The sequence below is a fragment of the Lemur catta genome, chromosome 3 (assembly GCF_020740605.2).
Source record: "Lemur catta isolate mLemCat1 chromosome 3, mLemCat1.pri, whole genome shotgun sequence".
Lineage (NCBI taxonomy): Eukaryota > Metazoa > Chordata > Mammalia > Primates > Lemuridae > Lemur > Lemur catta.
Window position 1 is genome coordinate 4,454,331 of NC_059130.1, and position 19,666 is coordinate 4,473,996.

Consider the following 19,666-nt stretch of genomic DNA (forward strand, 5'->3'; position numbering starts at 1 on the left):
CTCAATCATTCCCTTCTCTCATTATTTGAAAATTTTCAATATTTGCTTTCTTATTCCTTCTATACTTAATCAGCTCTCTTGTATGTAGAGCAGCAAAAGTACTCCACAATCTCTTGTTCCTGTTCTTATGCTATAAAATTCTGCTAGTACAGTAATAATCTATGCCACTCTTTTTTTATTGAATATTTAGATGGCCCAGTATTTGATGACCAGAAAATTCATGATGTTCAGTAAATATCTGTCAAAAAAATTAATGAAAGACATAGCACAAAATAATTTGTCTAGTTTTTTCAACATGGATAATAAGTACTATAAATCCTATAGTATGCATGTTATAGTAGGTGCTATAAATATTTAGGAATGAGAATGTCTAGGTTCTCATATTGATGAGTTTATAGTACTTTGATATGCTTTGTTTTGCTACCCTAAGGAGTGATGAGTTTAGGTGCTAATTACTTTGAGAATCCTAATTTAATTACTTGGAATTAGTTTGGATATTGGTAGAACTGGACAGCCTCCACTTTATAAATATCTGTTCCAGTAAGTGCCATGGTAATGAAAGCACATTTTATAATACTGGGGTAAAATAAAAAACATGTAAACCACTGTAATATATATATGTTTGGGATAAATCATGGCCTTGATTTTTAATTCTGTGTTATATTAATAGAGGAAACATCAGTCAGGTAAAGATGCTTCTGATTTTTTTTTTTTCTATAGGGAAATCTTTTCCTATACTTAAAACTAACAATAAGAAAGTTTGATCAGATTACAGTAATGGCATTTAATAATAAAACATTTTGCTATGATTTTATATATATGAAAACTCTATTCAATGCATTTTGAAGGTTACAGAGTCATGAAACATAAAAATCAATAAAAATAAACTGTCCCTACATATATAAATATTTTTAAAATACTGAAATTTGGCAGATAACAAATGAAGTATTAAAGTGAATTTGAGTATAAGAAAAACTGTTGACATTATCAGGAAAGAAGTATACATTGTGAGCATTAGAAATGTATTTTGATACTCACTAGCCTTTCATATCTGCTTCACCAATTTGAATTGAAGTCAGGTCCTTTTTAGAATCAGAAAGCTTTAGGGTGATTATATGGTCTCTGAAATAAAATGCTGTCTTCTCAATTCTAAGTATTATTCTAATTAAATAATTTTTAATTTAGAAACCAGGCTATTTTTGATAAGCTTTAAAAAGCTAAAGTCAAGTAGACACCTTTCTAGTTTTGAAGTTGAGAAACATGTTCTCTTTTCTTTGTCATTAAATAACATTCTTGGAAATGAGCTGAGTGTGATGGCACGTGCCTGTAGTCCCAGCTACTTTGGAGGCTGAGGCAGGAGTTTGACATTGCAGCGAGCTATGACGACACTGCTGCACTTTAACTAGTGCAACAGAGCAAGACCCTGTCTCAAAAAGAAAAAAAACCAAAAAATAACAACAACATTCTTGAGCTCCTGAGCCTGCCCACACGGACCAGTATTAGAAGCTTTTAGTGCTATTACTATCATTAAGCACTCATTAATGGCTTCTGATAGTACATGTTTCTCTTTTCAGCTGCAAGGTGAAGTACTTCATCTATTTCATATGCTTTTAGCATAGCATTCATATGAGGTCCTAATAAATCTAATCGGTAGCATGCCCTGGGTTCATTTACTAACGCTACTTTTATCTTATTCTGTCCTCATATGTCACAGGAACACTATTTGGTAACTTAAAACTTTAAGAACAGTTAATGTGGTGTTAGTTTCTTACAATGGACAACTAATAAAATCTGTATACTTTGTCCATTTAGTAAATTTTGAATATGAGGAAAAAGAAGTTGGCTTAATGTAAAATTCTTTATTTCAGAACACACAAATTATAAGAATAAAGAATGGAAATTAAATTTATGAAATTCAACAGAGGGATAGATTTTAATTGAATAACAAAACTTACACATAATGATTAAGTGCAATTTTGTGTATGTGCACTATGGACATTAATCCATTCTCTCATGATGTTACTACTGTCAGTACAGAAAGCACCAAAATTAACATTCTAGATTTTAATTTATTAATAATAGAAGAATGTACATTTCTCATATATAAAAAGCATATTTTTCCATTATACCTTGATATCTTTAGAGTATCAATAAGTGACGACACTACCAATAAATGATATTTCTATTGTCTTACATTTGTAAGTTTTTCAGGTACAAGATGTTCTTCAAAGGAGACATTACTGTGATTTAGAAGCTAAGAAATTTTACTAAATGTAGAAAGAATTTCTGAACTATTACATTGTCTGACAAACATTTTATTATCTTTTCAAAATATAGGACTCATGGGAATCTTTTGTGAAAGGCTAAGTATAAGATAAATCAACAATACCTAACTTCTGTAGGAAAGTAATTTTAAACCATCAAACCACTTTGTAAAAATAATGATCTACATTTTTAGTGGAATCAAATGGGAAGGAGCCTGATGCTAGTTAATGATAATCCCATGTGGAATATTATCTATTCAATATTATCAATATTTCTTTGCAATTTAAGACTAAACCATCATGCCAAGGTACCAAATGATGTCACCTTCAGTTTCAAATTATTATTTAAAATGAGCTATATGATATAGATGTTAGAAGATGTTTAAACAGTGGTTTTTCTTTTTATTTTTTTTATTAGCTGTGAACTCTGTCATCAGAGTCTTACATACAATATGTAAGAGTGACACTGTTGTGACTTCAGCATGAGGGGCGTAAGGAATGACGACCCACCTCCTTGCTCCTCATGCTACCTTAGGGCTCCTTTGCTCCCCAAAACCCAGTTTGAAAACCAGTTCTCTGAAAGAATTTTTGACATCTATAAATGATCATCCTTCAGAACTAATTTCCAAAAATACAGTTTTTTAAAGTCAAAATATATCATTTAAAAATGTTTTTACTTTTTAGTTTTTAAAAAGTACATTTTTTTCTAGACTACTAGAGAGTACATCATAATTTGTTTAGCAAATACATGATAGCGAATAACTCATTTTTTAGACTTTTAGGAAACATACCATAGCGCATAACAAATAAAATCATTCAGGGATTTTTTTTTAATCATAAAGAGATGAATTTGCCTTCATTCCATCATTACCTGGGTGTTAGACTGGCTGAATTATTTGTCCCTGGCCCTATGACTAGGTGACCTTTGACAGGTCATTTGGTTGCTTTATGACTCAGTTTTCCAATTATTGATATATTTAGGTAGTGTGGCCTGCCATAATGTACAGAAATGGTGTAATGATGGGTTAGACAATCCTGTATATATAAATCTTCTATATTCCTGAGGAGAGCAGTACACATAATAATGAACTATCTTAATTATAGTATTTTACATACTACTTCAACGTGTTCTTTTATCAAGGCCATTTAACGTTGATCGCATTCAGAGTTTTGAATGAGCTATAGGTACATTGATCAGATGAATGCCCTAAACAGCTGTGGCAGAGGCATTCAACATATGGCTGATTTTAAGCCCAACTCTTTTTTTCCATTTCAGGTCCCCTGAAGTCATGGGTTGCTGGCTCCTGCTCAGAGTGACAGCACCCTGTGGAGTCTGCTGGTACTGGCCCGACCACCACAGAGCCCCACTGGAGCATGGAGCCAGCCTAGAGAGGGTCAGGTAGGAACTGTTTTTTCACTTTATGGCACGGTTTTGCCAATTGGAAAAAAAAAGTAACTTTTATACCCCCAAAGGGTATAAAACATTTGTGATTATTTTTGAAAAAGGGCTTTTCAAAACTGAGCCATATTGGAAAAAATCAGCACTTACCCGATCCTGTGCAAGCAGGCTCTATACAGCATCAGATTCCCCAGTGTCCATGATGACAGTCACGTTATAGCACTTCTCAAGGGATTCCTTTGATCCATGTTTGCAGTGATTATAAGTAGTTAATAAATTAGATACGGTATTAGCCTAGTTCTGCAAGCACTTCTTTAATTTCTTGAATAAGAGTCCTAAGCAAAACAATGATGAGTCTCTTAGAACTTTAAACATGATAATACACTCCATATTTTTCAGAACAGCTTTGTACCATTATTTTTCATTCACTACCAGACCTCTGAAAAACAGGCAAGTAATAATAACATTAATTGGCCTTTTCCTATGTGCTATTTAAGTAGTTTACATGGATTATCTCATTAAATCTTCAGAAGAATGCTGTGTGGTAGATATTATGATTATCCCCATTTTTCAGATAGAGAATCTGAGACTTAGACAAGTTAAATAATTTGCCCAGGGTTACAATATTACTGACTAGGTAAACCACATTTGAACCCAGGAAGTCTGGCTGAAGAGTCTTATTTACCTGTTCAACTATAATTATCTATCTTTTTCTACAGTTAAGAAAATTCTGATGTGAAAGGGCTGAAGAATTTTCTCAAAACCAAAACACAGATCTTTTTCAGAAATATATGGTAATCGACCATAAGACATGCTGAGCTTAGTACTGAATAAGCTTTTGCTTAAAATTTATCTTTACTTTAAAAATAATACTATAACTCTAAACACTCCAAATAAGCTGACCAACCATATTGATTTCATAATAAATTATCATTGGACCATATATTCAGGTTTTGATTTTGTGTGAGGTGCTCTCTAGAAGGTGTTTCACAGAGAGATGGAGTAGAGTATGCAATCAAGCTTGAACTGAAGCAATCAGCTTGAACTAATAATTGCATTTTTTATATTAGCTATTGTGATGGTTATTATGTTAATATTTGGAACTATGTATGATAGGAGTTATAGGTATTATATTTATGAATACCTTGTGGTAAAAAAAGAAAAGTCACTTAAAATGTTTGTGACAGGAAGATAATCTATCCAAAAACAGTTGCATGGTCCCAAGATTATAAATAGAATGGAAGCAATGACCAAGAAGGGTTTCTTCATAATAATTAATCTTCAAGATGGAAGGAACACCAAGTAATTCCCCTGAAATACACAATATCTATGGCAGATTATAAAACCCAAAAAGGAACACTTTTAGTTTAATACTATCTTTCCATCTTAACATAAGCTTTAATATTTTAAATACTTCAAGAGTTTGAAAATACACAGTTCTGTGGAGATGACAGCATTCTAGATCCTTCATCAATATGGTTTTTTTTTCAGTGACTTCTTCTAAAATTTTATTTAAAAATTAAATGCAAAGTACTTTATTTCACTAAGAGTTGTACATTCCATGATATTTTTAGAAAAATTAAATATTTGAAGAGAGAATTTCTTGGAGAGTTTATAGTTTTCTTAGGGCTGTTAATTATTGAGAGCATAATGAAGTGTCTAACAAATACAAAGGGATGAAAAATACTTCGTAGGAGACTTTTTAGGAGGTTTTTTTCAATGTTTATTTCATTGTGAGTCACATTTTTGTTATGTTTTTCTTTAAAGAGTATAATTTTATTTCTAAAGACCAACTTAATCTGTTCTTCAAAAACATAGATGGCAATACGGAATCTAACTGTGAAATGGATAAATGAGAAACAGTCTTAAAAAAGAAAGTAAAGCATGAATAGAGAGGAAACTGATTGAAATACTGTTATTCCCACTTTTTTGTTTAGTAAAGATTTAACTGAATGTTCTAATGAAGAGGTGATAAGTAAGAATAATAAAAGCTATTATTCAAATATTGATCATGCTTTATCAAAATCTAATAAGATAAAAATCTGTGAGCAAACTGGTGATATTAGAAGATGAGAGATTTAAAGCTAATAGAAATGGTAGCACGATTCAGACTTTTAAATGTACAAATGGAAGCAATCAAACTGTATAAAATTGGTTTGAATCCAGGTTATATTGGAAAACTTTTCTTAGTTATACAACTAAGGACAGTATTCACTGAAAATACTCACTTTTTGGGAAATGAAGTGCCATTATGAGCAAAAACTGGTATTAGCCAAAAAGTGTTTTATTAACAACTTTTGCTAAGAACTAGAGCACAGGACATTAGAAACTGGGAATTATTCTTACATTTAGGGGAGAGCTGTGCTTATTACCCACATTTTCTCTTTTACTCTAGCCCAACTGGGATACCAGATCCCAAGCCAGGAATGGAAAGGGGCCACCTGTTTCTATTCCTCAGTGTCTTGGTTAGGTTACTAGATCCCTAGGCTGATCAGGGAAAAAGGAGAAGCTTAGTCCTAAAATGTTGCTAATTATTGTAGAAACAGGTTTAAAATCAAAACTTACTAACTTCAGACAAATACTCTTTGCATTTTATTATATTGGCTTCCTTTATTCCAGTGTTTTTCAACAGTAGAAACCATTTATAAATAAATTCTTACATAGAAACCAAGTATATGAAAAAGATAAGAACAAAGCTGTTCTATTTGAAGCCAAGTGGAAAGTATAAAGCCCAAACTGTTAAGCCTTCTCCTTGTCTCTCTTTTCCTTTCCCTACCAGGTACCTCTAAAGAAGCCTAAGCCTTCATAGGGTGTAGTTCTAATATACGTAATACACTATAGAGTTTTTAACGTTATGTATGTTTCTGTAATGGTAATTATTACTTCACTGAATATTTTTCTTGTAAACTGTTTACTTTAGCTCCTTGCTTAGCTCATGATACAATAAACAACATCTCACAAAGTGTAGTGATCATCTCATTTCATGCTTTGAATCCTCCAAGGCAGCATAAAATCCATCTTAAGGAGCTAGAGAGGGAGTTTGAGAAGGGCAAGGAGTCTTCTATTTAGTGAAGGAGATATCCCATTTCTAATTTACCTACTTTGCACCTTGTGCCTGTGCTAAATGAATTTGTTAAAAGGTAAATGCATGGAAATAGAAGAATATTTTCTCAACTCCTTCTCAAAGTTGCTTGAATGCTTGCCTGGAATAACATGTCTTAAGCACATGGCCCTGCTTACTCACTGCTTGGGAAACATACCACAGTACTTACGTCTATTCCCCACCCTTATACTTTTGTTTCTTAAGCTTAGAGATGATCATGACATTGCTGTGCAGTTTTCTGCTGCTTACTTTTAAGTTGAAATCTCATTTTTGTTTCAGATTCTCCTTCTTCTGTGGTTAACAAACAGCTCGGATCCATGTCACTTGATGAGCAACAGGGTGCGTGCAACAGGAGATGCGCTATGCCCATCCAGTCATAGTTTTATTGCATAGTTTTATTGCATAAACAAAGCTCTCTCTTGCTTTTTCATAGCATTTCATTTTGGTTATGGTCTTACAGTCAATATTTTGTGGACTAAATTACCATAGAAGGTATTATGCACAAAGGGCCTTTGTAGCCTATACAAATTATTTTCTATGTAAGCTAATTTCTACCTTTGGCCCTTGATGCCAACTTTAAACTCTCTTCCTGTAACATTCCTATAACAATATTACAATGGATATAAACTGTATCCATTTAAAAAATTCTAGGTATCGTAAAATTGTGTAGAACTGTGGGTATGAGGTTAACATATTACCTCATTGCTCATTTAAGATATCTGAACACAGTAATATCCTATATTACTAGACAATTGTAGTAATGATACTTGGTTTTATGTCTCACTTATCTGGTGATCAAACTCATAATAACTTTACCTATAAGGAATACAGTTATGAATCCAGAGATGAACTTGAAAGCCACCAATCAGAAGGGGAAATAACTTGCACTTGCACTTTTTAAAGTAGGAGAGCTGTAAAGTCAACCTTAAAGAACCTGATGAGGTATACAGGTTACTTATTTATCAAGCTTTATTACTAGCAGATCAATATAGCACAGAGAAGGGTTGGTAGAGGAAGACATTCTGATAAGAAGGGCATCTGAAAAGAAGGATGGAGAAAGAAAGACTATAAAAAACTAAAACAGGCTATTTAGAATTAGGGCAAATGGTTTAGTATCTTTCCTCAGAGTTCCCTAAAGTGTTCTAAATGTATTGTGACACAGTATGATAATTCATGTTAGTAATATTAAGTCTTTAAGTTAAGAATAACTTAAAATCAAATTGATATTCATGTTCTGTATTTTTAAAGGTAGATGAGGCCAGGTGCGGTAGCTCATACCTGTAATACTAGCACTCTGGGAGGCCAAGGCAGGAGAATTGCTTGAGCTCAGGAGTTCGAGACCAGCCTGAACAAGAGTGAGACCCCAACCCTACTAAAAATAGAAAAATTAACTGGGCGTTGTGGCACACACCTGTAATCCCAGCTACTGTGGAGGCTGAGGCAGGAGGATCACTTGAGCCCAGTAGTTTGAGGTTGCAGTGAACTATGATGATACTATACTGTAGCCCAGGCAACAGAGTGAGACTGTCTCCATAAAAAAAAAAAAAAAAGGGCAGGGGATTGTCTTATAGATTTTACAAATGCTTCTTTCAAAAATATTTTTTTTAATTAGCACTAAAGCCATAAGATTTGGTTGGCTGAAAGTTTACATATGTAGAATGATTCATTTGTCAACAGTAATGGGGAAATCAAATATTGTTATAGTACTTATTTGGCGTGAAATAGATCTAATTTTAGCTATCTTCTTAGACAAACATTCAGAAACTAATTTTAAAACAGATTAGAAAACTTCTTTTGTACTTCTGATCTTAAATTATTCTTTGTAGACCTGAGATGACTAGTATTGCTATAGGTTTTTTTGTTCCTGAGAATGAATGAATTGGTAAATGAATTTGCAAATTACAAAATTCAACATTTTTTAATCTTTGTACATTTATTGTAGAGGTATTAACACTGAAAATAATAACTTTAAGGTAAAACACGATTATAACATTATGATATATTTATAACTACTCACTAATCAAATAATCTTTTTTGATAAGGATATATGAATGTAAATAATAAATCACTCTCAGAGAGTTTATAGCCAGATTCGTATTCTATTTAATCACATATAATAATTTTCATAGGGTTATATTGAATATTATATTCAATTTGAGTTGATATTTGATTTACATGTGATAATTAAGGTTAACTCCTAGATTTGTTGCATAAATGCCTGGGTTGATGGTCATGCCATTTACTAGGTGACTAGTTTGGAAGTAGAAATCAAGAGGTTCTTTGTTTTGGGGCCGTGTAAAGTACGATATGCCTTTTAATCATGTAAGTAGAGATACTATATAAGGGATAAATATTGAGTGAGTTTGGCAGAAGCTACATCATAATAGACGATCATAAACGTAGCTTTGTAATAGGACCTCTGAGCAGAAATGCTCTAATGGTAGAAAATATATCCAAATTAATTAAACCCTGAGTTTTTACATGCCCTTTTGTTCAGCAGCATTATATCTTTTAAAGTACTACGGACTTCGCATTGTAGGCTTATATTACCTAAAGATAACGTCTGTCATCAAAGTTAATAGAGACTGCCCACCTCCATCTGTCTCTCCTGGGCTAGTGGAGTAACCTCTGAACTCGTCTTCTCACGTCCACTCCGGCTGTAGTCTGTTCTCTACCAGCAGCCTGAGTCAAACTTTTTAAAACATAAATATATTATGCCATTCATCTGTCTAAAATTTTTTAATTGCTTCCCTTAGCCTTTCAAAAGCACCTACATCCATACGTTGGTTTAGAAGCCCAGCGTGACCTGGCCCCTCTCTCGCCAACCTCATCTCAGGCCACTGTCCCCTCACTCACTAAACTCTTGCTAGATTGGCCTGGTTCTTCTAACACTCTAAGCTCCTTTCCCTCTTAAATCCCTTGTACATGCTGTTCCCTCTACGAAAAATACTTTCCGTTAAGCAACTTCTACTCATCCTTCAAATCTCAACTTAGTTATCACTTTCTCAAAAATAATATAACCTCCCAATCTGCAGATCTCCCCTCTTTTTCTTTGTGACTTGTTATTTTCCTTCATTGCATTTGTCAAATTTATAATCATCTATTTATTATATTTAGGGGATTATTTGTTTAATATCTAATATTATTTGTCAAATATTGTTTTCTCTAAATTCTCTAAATATTCTCTAAATTTTGTTTTCATTCACTAAATACACTCAATGCTTAAAATCTTATCAATTATGTAGTAAATAGTATTTGTTAAATGAGTGAGTAAATGAATTCTTTAAGCAGTGGGGAGCTATAGAAATTACTTTGGCTTGGGAGAAACACAATCAGAATGATGTATTGGAAAGATCATTTTGGCAGCATTATAGATGATCGATTGGAAAGGAGTGAGATTGAAAACAGCAAGAACATTAAAGAGACTATTGTAATAGTCCAGTAAGAGATTATGAAGGATACAGTGTAAAGCAATAGTTTTGGGATGTGAGAATAGACAGATTTTTAAAATATTTGAGAGGTAGAATTAATGGGATTTTGAGACTGGTTAGTTAGAAATGAATGAGAGAATGATATCCAGTTGTCTTGATAGGGTGATAGATAGTGAACCATCAACCAAGATAGAAATTTCAAGAGAAACAGCTAATTTTAGGGGAAAGAAGGTATGGGAGATTTTTTTTTTTAAATGTTGAGTTTGAAGTGCCTTTGGATATCTATGTGAGGAAATCTCATCAATAGTTGGATGGCTGTACAATTCTGGAAGTCACCAGAGAGGTCTGAGGTGGAGATAAAGATTAGGAATCATCAGTTTATAGGTAGCAGTTGAAACCATGGGAGTGGATGAGGTTGTGTAGGAAAAGAGAAAGTGAAAGGAGGAGAGTCTGTACTACGAAGAGCAGGCAGAGAAGAGGATCTAGCTAAGGAGACTGAAAAGGAGTGATCGGAGAAGTAGGTGGGACAGAAAGAATGCCATATCCAAAGCCAGGAGAAAAGTCCAAAGAGGGACTGGTCAGTAATGCCATGTGAAGCAATGATGTCAAATACAAAAAGGGCTGAGAAATTGTTTTTATTTAATTTGGCAATATGATTGCTTTGACATTGCAGCTGGACACAGGATATGGTGGAGGCAGATGCCAGATAGCAGTGGTTTGAGGAGAAAGGTTTGGGGAAAAAAGGTAGAGACATTGGCATGCAGATGACTCTCTCCATAAGCTCAATGAGAAATGAAAAGATAAAGAAAAGGTAATGTCTGGTATGGGGCGAGTGGTTATAGTTTCAAAACTGAGCATCTTTATGGAATAAGCAGAAAGATTCTTTGTTCAAGTTGTAGGGGATAGTTAATGTCTCCGGATATGCTGTTATTTCCAGTTTTTTACCTTTACCAAGGCTCTTGTTCTCCATTTTACCATGTAGAATGCAAAAAGTAATACATTTAGTAAGTTCTCTGAATATATCTCTGACTAATGAATAAATACTTAAGCATATTTTAAATTTGCTTTTCATAATTTTAAAGAGACACTAATCCTTTTTAAAATTGATAATTCAATTTTATATTTATGTAACAGGATGTTTATTTACCATCTTTCAGGTGCCCAGGTGCTTTTACATGTTTAATTTCCCTTAGCAGTTCATATATTTCTTTATTTGAGACCAAGAATAAAAATGTTACTTATAAAATTTTTAAAATTTTAATGGGCTTGCTTCACTGAAGAAAATTTTTTTCTTTGAATAATTATATATACATTGAACTGATTGATAAAAGTATATTTAGTCTGAATCTTCAGAGTTGTAAATACAGATGCCAGGCTGTCTCAATAGTTTTTGTTTTCTTTTATCAGAGTACTTTTTTTAAGAAATGAAATTGTAGGGAACTAAGTGTATAAAATGCACATTGTTTTTAATTGTATCCTACTGTAAAATACTTTCAGATATTCTCCAAATTTAGGGTTGTGTGCAAACACATCAATGGCCCTTCTGTGCCAATTATGGACAAAGTGTAACTATTTGAATAAGCACAGTGACATCTGTCATGCATTTCGTTTAGTTTGAACAATAAATATGTTTTAATGAGTAGTTTTAGTTTTCCTTTTTATTTATATCACTAATCATGTTATGCTTATTGTACTAAAAGAGGAAAAATCCTCTTCTGACATATTTCCCTTGCCTGTTTATATTATCAAAACTTACACATTTTTCCATTTACAAATATTTAGGCCAGCAATTTGCTCCTTATTTTATAAAAAATAAAAATTTTAGAACAATTAACTTTTAAGAGGGTATAAGAAAATAATTTTGTCTGAGTTTTAAATTTTGGCTAGAATTGAGGCGACTTTCTTTATATTCATTTACAGTGCTTCCATTAAGTGGAAGTTGATATGCTGTTAAGTTTGAAACTTACGCCTGTGAGCAATTGTGTATCTGTCAGATAGTCATTTTCTATTCTAGATTTAAAGAAATAAAAATGTTTAGTTTGTAGCCTTTAGAAATACAAATGTTAATTTTCCACTGTGTATCATTTTATGTCAGCAGACTTTCTTTTATGTTAGTAAAACATTCATCTATTATAGATAATAAAAACCAGTGGAACCCGTTTTACTAATTCTACTAAGTTAAATTAGGAAGTGGAAAAATTGGACTTGTCATACATTAAATACGTATTCCCATAAGATTGTTTACTGTCACCAAATTGAAGTTTCATTTTAGTAATATTATCTTGATAGTATTATATGAAGTAATTTTAGCCTTACACTGACAAGTCTAATTTTTATTACATAAATATCTTACGATTGAAGCCTGCTATATTAATTTGAAATATTAAGTTCAGTATTCACCACAATAGAATATATCTGTAAACATATTTTAAATTCTAGTGAAAAAATAAGGTAGTGAAATCAAACTTCATTCCAGATTCTTTGTAATCCTTAGAACCTAGTTATCAGTCACTTGGACTGAAGTCACTGATTTCCCCCAATCTCCAAATACTAGGTCTAGATTCTTTTAAATAATGACATATTTGATCTTTTGGAAGTTAAATCCTGCAATTTTTTTTGTGTATGCTCAGTTGTTCTGTTCTCCTGATAATCAAATCTGTACCTCCAGTTTAATTGTTTTCTAACTTAGAATTGTCAATGATAAAAATAACTGGCATTTACTGAGGGTTTTTTTGTGACTGGCACTGTGTTAAGAATTTTACATACATCGCCTCATTTGTTTTGCTAACTTAATGAGGTGAATACTGTTGTTATCCTCATTTTTTACTGATGATGAAACCATATGTAAAGACAAATGAAGTAAGTGGTAGAGCCGTATTTGTGTGTCTACTTCATTACTATTCAAGTGATATTTAAATGTCTACCTACCTTGTGGCAAGTACTGGAGTAGACACTAGGATGCTTGGATGAATAAAGCTGTTCTTGGAGCATTGAATTGATTAATAATAATAACAACAGCAACAATAGCATGGACACATAATATCGCATTTTCTTTGTACCAGCCATTGCTTTGAGCAGCATTTATATGTTAATTTACTTAATCCTCATCACAACCTTATGCAGTAGGTACTGTTATTATCCTTATTTTTCAGATGAGGAAGCAAAGGCAAAGAGAGATTAAGAAATAGATCTAAGGTCACACACAACTAGTAAACGTTAGGAAATGTGACTCAAACTCAAGCAGCCTAGGCCGGGCACGGTGGCTCACGCCTGTAATCCTAGCACTCTGGGAGGCCGAGATGGGAGGATCACTGGAGGTTAGAAGTTCGAGACCAGTCTGAGCAAGAGCGAGACCCCGTCTCTACTAAAAATAGAAAAGAAATGATCTGGACAGCTAAAATTATATATATAGAAAAAAATTAGCCGGGCATGGTGGCACATGCCTGTAGTCCCAGCTACTTGGGAGGCTGAAGCAGGAGGATTGCTTGAGCCCTGGAGTTTGAGGTTGCTGTGAGCTAGGCTGATGCCATGGCACTCTAGCCCGGGCAACAGAGTGAGACTCTGTCTCAAAAAAAAAAAAAAAAAAAACTCAAGCAGCCTCTTTATGGTGTCTGTGATCATAACCACTGTGTTTTGTGTCATTTAACAATAAAGACTGATGAAAATAATAAGTGTGATTAGAGTTATAAAAGGGGAAATAACAGGGTGCGTGCAGAACATATAAGATCCTTCCTCCCCTCGAGTAGGGGGTCAGATAGGGCTTCCCTGAGGAAGAGACGTTACCTTGAGGTCTGAAAAATGAGGCTGAACAAATTGGGTGAAGGAGTGTGAGTAAAGGGAAGCATGAATAGTGTATGCAGAGCCTCTGAGATGCCACATCAGGATGACCTGAATCCCAGTATGGCTGGACAGTGTCATGGCTCAAGGGCCCAGATTGAGAAGGAGCTTTTGGACATTTTAAAGTTTTGGATTTTAAGAACAGAGGGAACTAAGGAAGGATTTTAAATAGAAGTATGGCCTGATATTCTGAATAGAGTATGAAGAATTGATTATAGAGACTAAATCATTTAGGAGGTTTTTCTGGTAATAGAGATTTTGATCTGGTGACAACAGTAAGGTAGGAGAAGATGTGAAGAGATTCAAGAAATATTTAGATGTAAAATAAACAGGACTTGATGGTATACTGAATGAGACAAGGGATTGAGAAGTCCAGAGTATAAGTTGCAGTAACAACTCCAGAATTTCCATATGAAGATAGTTGAGTAATGGCAATCTGATTGGAGGAGACAGGGGGATGTGTCTTAAAATTTTATATAGCAAACACATTGTTTTACTTAGATTGTACATTTAGTTGTGGTGCTTTGGGGGAGGGACTGGTAAAGATTAGCAGGTGATTTTTCCAACCACTGCACAAGTAACTCATACATTTTGATCAAATACGGTTAAGTGGGTGGTTAGTTCCTTAATTAGGTAAGAGGAAAAGGAAAAAGGTGTGGGCAGGAATATGTATGTAGGGAGAGGTGATCATGAACTTGATTTTGAATATATTGCGGTTGTGTTACTTGTGTGAGACGCCCAAATGGAAAGTTTGTTGGGCAGTTGATTTTGTGGATATGGAGTTCAGAGAAGATATCAGAGCTCAAGAAGTAAATCTGGGAGTTTTCTACCTATAGATGGTCAATGAAGCCGTGAAAATAGATGAAATCAACTAGGATGAAAGCAGAAAGTAGGAGACAAAGTGGAAGCTCTAAGACATCTCAGGAAAAATCAGAAAAATTCCAAAATTAAAAGATTTTGGCAGAGAAGAGCTGTTACAGGAAACTGCAAGGGAGCAACTGGAGAGGTGGAAGGCAACATGGAACAGTATGGTATCTTGTGATCTAGGTAAGAGAAATTTTCAAATATGAGAGCAGTGGCTACTTGAAGGCTGCTGAGAGGTCCAGTAAATTGGCACTAATAAAATATTTCACTAAATTAATCAACATGGAAGTGATCTCATAAGTAGAGCAATTGTACTAGAGTGATAGAGGCCAGATTTTAGAGTAGGAGATGAAGAAATGGATTTGAGAAATAATAAAAGCATTTCAAAACAATAATTGAGGAGCACAGTAGCTGGAGGGAAAAGTGGTTTGAGTGTTCTCCTAAGCTACCTTGTCTATCTGAAAGTCACTTTTTTTTTTTTTTTTTTTTGAGACAGAGTCTCACTTTGTTGCCTGGGCTAGAGTGAGTGCCGTGGCATCAGCCTAGCTCACAGCAACCTCAAACTCCTGGGCTTAAGTGATCCTCCTGCCTCAGCCTCCCGAGTAGCTGGGACTATAGGCATGCGCCACCATGCCCGGCTAATTTTTTCTATACATACTTTTAGTTGTCCAGATAATTTATCTCTATTTTTAGCAGAGATGGGGTCTCGCTCAGGCTGTTCTCAAACGCCTGACCTCGAACGATCCACCCGCCGTGGCCTCCCAGAGGGCTAGGATTACAGGCGTGAGCCACCGCACCCGGCCTAAAAGTCACATTTTAACATATTAATTTATCTACTTAATCAGTATATGTATGACAGACAAATTTGATTTTCTTTTTTTAATAGAGGAGTATATACCTCAGGAAATGGTCATGAAATACTGGAGGAAGATTTTGACAGGCCTTATGTGCCATACGGTGGGCATCTTTACCTATTTGTTTTCTATCTGTGTCTCCCAATTCACATTTCTAGTACCATTTCTGGAAAGTATGTTTTAAATTTGGTTTTCTGAATCTCATGTTATGGACTTTTTACTTCTAACCCCCCAAAATAAAGTCCTTTGCAGTATATTATCTTGATTTTTATGTGGTTATTGTGCTTCTGAAGTATGTATTTTAAATAAGTGGTTACCTTGATAGAGACCAATCTAAGTTACTAATATCATCAATTATTTTTAATAATTGTGCTGAGCACATAATATTTTTAGAGGAAGAAGAAATAGTTCAATCTGAAAGTGCTCTAGAAGATACAACATAGTTTTCCAGTACTCTGATGCCAAAGTGACAGTTTTGGCTATAAGAACTTTCATCAGTTATATTACTGTTGATATGAATTAGTCATTTCTGAGGAATCACAACACCAAAGGTTGATATTTCTTAATTAAAAGTTATTTAAGCAATCTTATTTTCTTCTTTGTAGTCAGATTACTTCCAAGACAGTATAGTAAGTAGGAACTTCATATGAAGGGAAACCTATGTAACTAGAGAAAAAAATCCTGTGTATTATCATCACTTCATCATCTGTAAGATGGAGCCGACAATACAGACTACAAAGATTTTCCAAAAGGGATAATATTAATATATTTATAGTTTATATATATTCATAGTAATGCTCAATAAATTTCATTATTAATATGATAGTGCTTTCTACATAAAGCTATTTGTATGTTTCAGTGAATTTCTAAACCCTAAGGCTCTTAAATAAAACTCTACTCGTTGAGCATAATATTTCAATAATATATATCTGTGCATTATGTAAATAAGGCTTTGAAAAATACAGTTTTTAGAAAGTGTTTGTTGATCCAACTTCTAGCTATTAGACCAAGTTAGAGAAAATTTAAATGGTTACATATACTTTTTTCAAATAAAGTAAAAATAAAACAAATTTAGTTATTGAGATCTTTAAAGTAGATTTTTCTTATACATTAGTAGGTTAAAATATGAATTTTATCACAAACAAATGGTGAATGCATTCATTAGTAACTCAGGAATCTACATTCCTGAGAAAATTTAACCTGATAGGTTATATGTGTTCAAAGTTAAATTAGGAAGAGTAGAATGGAACAAGGCTAAGAAATGAATTCTAAACATCGAGTATGTACTCCCATTAATACTGCAGTTGAAGAAACCAAGTTCTGCATCATGTAGTGTTTCTGCCAGAGACACTATTTATGTGCAGACTATGTGGAAATATTAATAACTAGACTCAGGGTCTGAAGTTTTTATAACTAACAGAAGAATCCATTGTATTTTTATAGAGATGGGCTAGTTTTACACAAGGCTGATGAGCTCATTAACTTAAATGAACAAATTCTATCAACCATAATAATTTTATGATTTAATGAATGAATACTACCGTATTTTACATGATTTACAATATGTAGATTACACTCCTGAGAGATTAAATAAGAACTTTGGAATAGGCCGGGCACAGTGGCTCATGCCTGTAATCCTAGCACTCTGGGAGGCCGAGGCGGGAGGATCGCTCAAGGTCAGGAGTTCGAGACCAGCCTGAGCAACAGTGAGACCCTGTCTTTACTAAAAATAGAAAGAAATTATATGGACAACTAAAAATATATACAGAAAAAATTAGCTGGGCATGGTGGTGCATGCCTGTAGTCCCAGTTACTCGGGAGGCTGAGGCAGGAGGATCGCTTGAGCCCAGGAGTGTGAGGTTGCTGCGAGCTAGGCTGATGGCACGGCATTCTAGCCCGGCAGCAGAGCGAGACTCTGTCTCAAAAAAAAAAAAAGAACTTTGTAATAGACACCCTAGGAGGAAAGTTTTAATTATCATTGATCATCTCAGGAAGCTTCTTGCTTTTGGTGGAGGGGCAATATAAATTTGAATAAAATATTTTTTGCACTGTTCTGAACTCTCTTAATAGCTCTTCGTTTACCATATTCCTGTAGTCATAGCATGTAAATATCTGTAACTGTCTCTTTAGTTTTCCTTAAAAAGGAAGTTTTGAGATAGTATTTAAATTCCACAAGGCTTCTTATAACTTATGCTTCTGTAACCAAGGTGGATCTAAGAAATTCAGTTCTACGCTTTTCTCATGCCTGCTTTTATTTTTCTATTCCTTCTTTACCTAAAAAGAAAAATAAATAGCAAAATGCTTTATAAAATGTGAGAATAACAAACGAAGTAGAAGTAGCCCCAACTCTCGGTTTCCTTAATCATCCAATCTTTAGCTGTCTAACACCACCAATTCCAGAAGCGTAAAGATAACAATGACTTAGGCAACTGGAATAAAAATCTCAGCAACATAACTAAAGAATAGGGGAGAACTAAGTGGGTACAAATGACTAGCAAATAGCAAATTTTTGAATGATGATCAGGGGTAGGACAGATGTTTTAAAAGTCCTGTTCTTAATGATTTTATGTAATCTAAAGACCTGTGAATTCAGTTGTCAGAATGCCATTTGGTAAAATACCTCCTTTAAAACAAATGTGATATTGAATCTTTGAAAGTTTTAACAGGTTGTTAGTTTATTTCCAGCAACTATTTAAATGAAGAACATAATCATAAGAAAAATAGTACAGAAAAAAAGTGATTTTACCATTTGGGATATCAGCTTTATATTCAGTAATTCACGCTATTATTTTCAAATAGCAGTTAATCTTATAGGTTGGATTTCTCATGAGTTACAAGTTAAGACATAAGAATTGATACTCCTGAGCTTTGTTATCAGCTTCATTCCTCATCTCCTAGGGAATACTTTTTCTTTTCTACTACAGTTCTGTATCTGAAGGCTTGTCAGTTGTCCTCTCGCAGGGTAAAAGCTAGAGCAGAGGTTCTGTGAGATTCTCTCAGTAAGTGCTCCACCGTCTTCAAGCGGAAGGAAAAAAGATATATAAGTTCTTCATTGCAATAGAAAGTATACCTAATAATGAAAATTCCTGAGTAATTTTGGTTTTATTAAGTTGTGATTGTTTTTGTTATTATTTTTCAAGAGAAGTTTATTTTTAGTACTATTATATCAGTCCTTAAACTGATGTCCAGAAAACAATTATCTCACAGGAGGGTGTTCTTTCTGCAAGCGACTGGCAGGAATATCACATATTTGATTATGTATCCACTTGTATTCCCTATATATTTTAATGTTTCCCCAAACAGTTATTCATCATAAAATGAAAAAATTTTAAAGCCCTATTTAATTTTGTCTTTGAATATTCGTGTACTCTTTTTTTTTTTGGTGGGAGGAGGTTTGGCATTGAATTCTCTACATCAATTTCTATAAAGTTTCTTGATTTTATTTGTCATTTTAAAAAGATTGTTTACGTTGAGATAGACATCTATCATAGACATCCCCTATAGACTCTTAAGGTGACATTGTCATTTTCATAATTAAGAAACAAATTCCTTGAAAGATTAGCGTGGAAGAGAAGCTGAAACATACGAAAATATATGGTCTTACAACAAAGAGTGTTTTTTAAAATATCAAAGCACAATAAATTATCCCTTGTCCCCCAGCGAGTGCAGGCTATAATCCCTCCCTAAATTATAAATGTATAAATTTGAAAGAAGAGAAAAAATTGATAATGTGTAATTATAGCAAAATTTTTGCTGAACAACTTGTGGAGCTCTTGGATCTTATATCTCAGTGTTTCTAAAGGAGCCAGTGTTAGTTATGCTCAACACTTTCTAACAACTGAATAATAATATCATAAGCATTCCATTAAATAAGGGTATCAGTTTGTAACATATGTCATTGCATGTTAATATTC

At 33.7% G+C, this 19,666-nt stretch overlaps 1 protein-coding gene across 6 annotated transcripts in view; it reads left to right on the forward strand.

Annotated features, from left to right (window-relative positions):
- The window catches only part of DCAF6 (DDB1 and CUL4 associated factor 6), a 125,950-nt gene that overhangs the window by 65,478 nt on the left and 40,806 nt on the right, over positions 1-19,666 (forward strand). For 4 of the 6 annotated variants that reach the window (XM_045546634.1, XM_045546636.1, XM_045546637.1 and 1 more), the window contains one exon: positions 7,046-7,105. The exons of the other annotated variants lie outside the window; for them this stretch is intronic. In XM_045546634.1, coding sequence (XP_045402590.1) covers positions 7,046-7,105 — 60 coding nt within the window. The remainder of the gene's footprint in view (positions 1-7,045; positions 7,106-19,666) is intronic. 6 annotated transcript variants of the gene reach the window in all.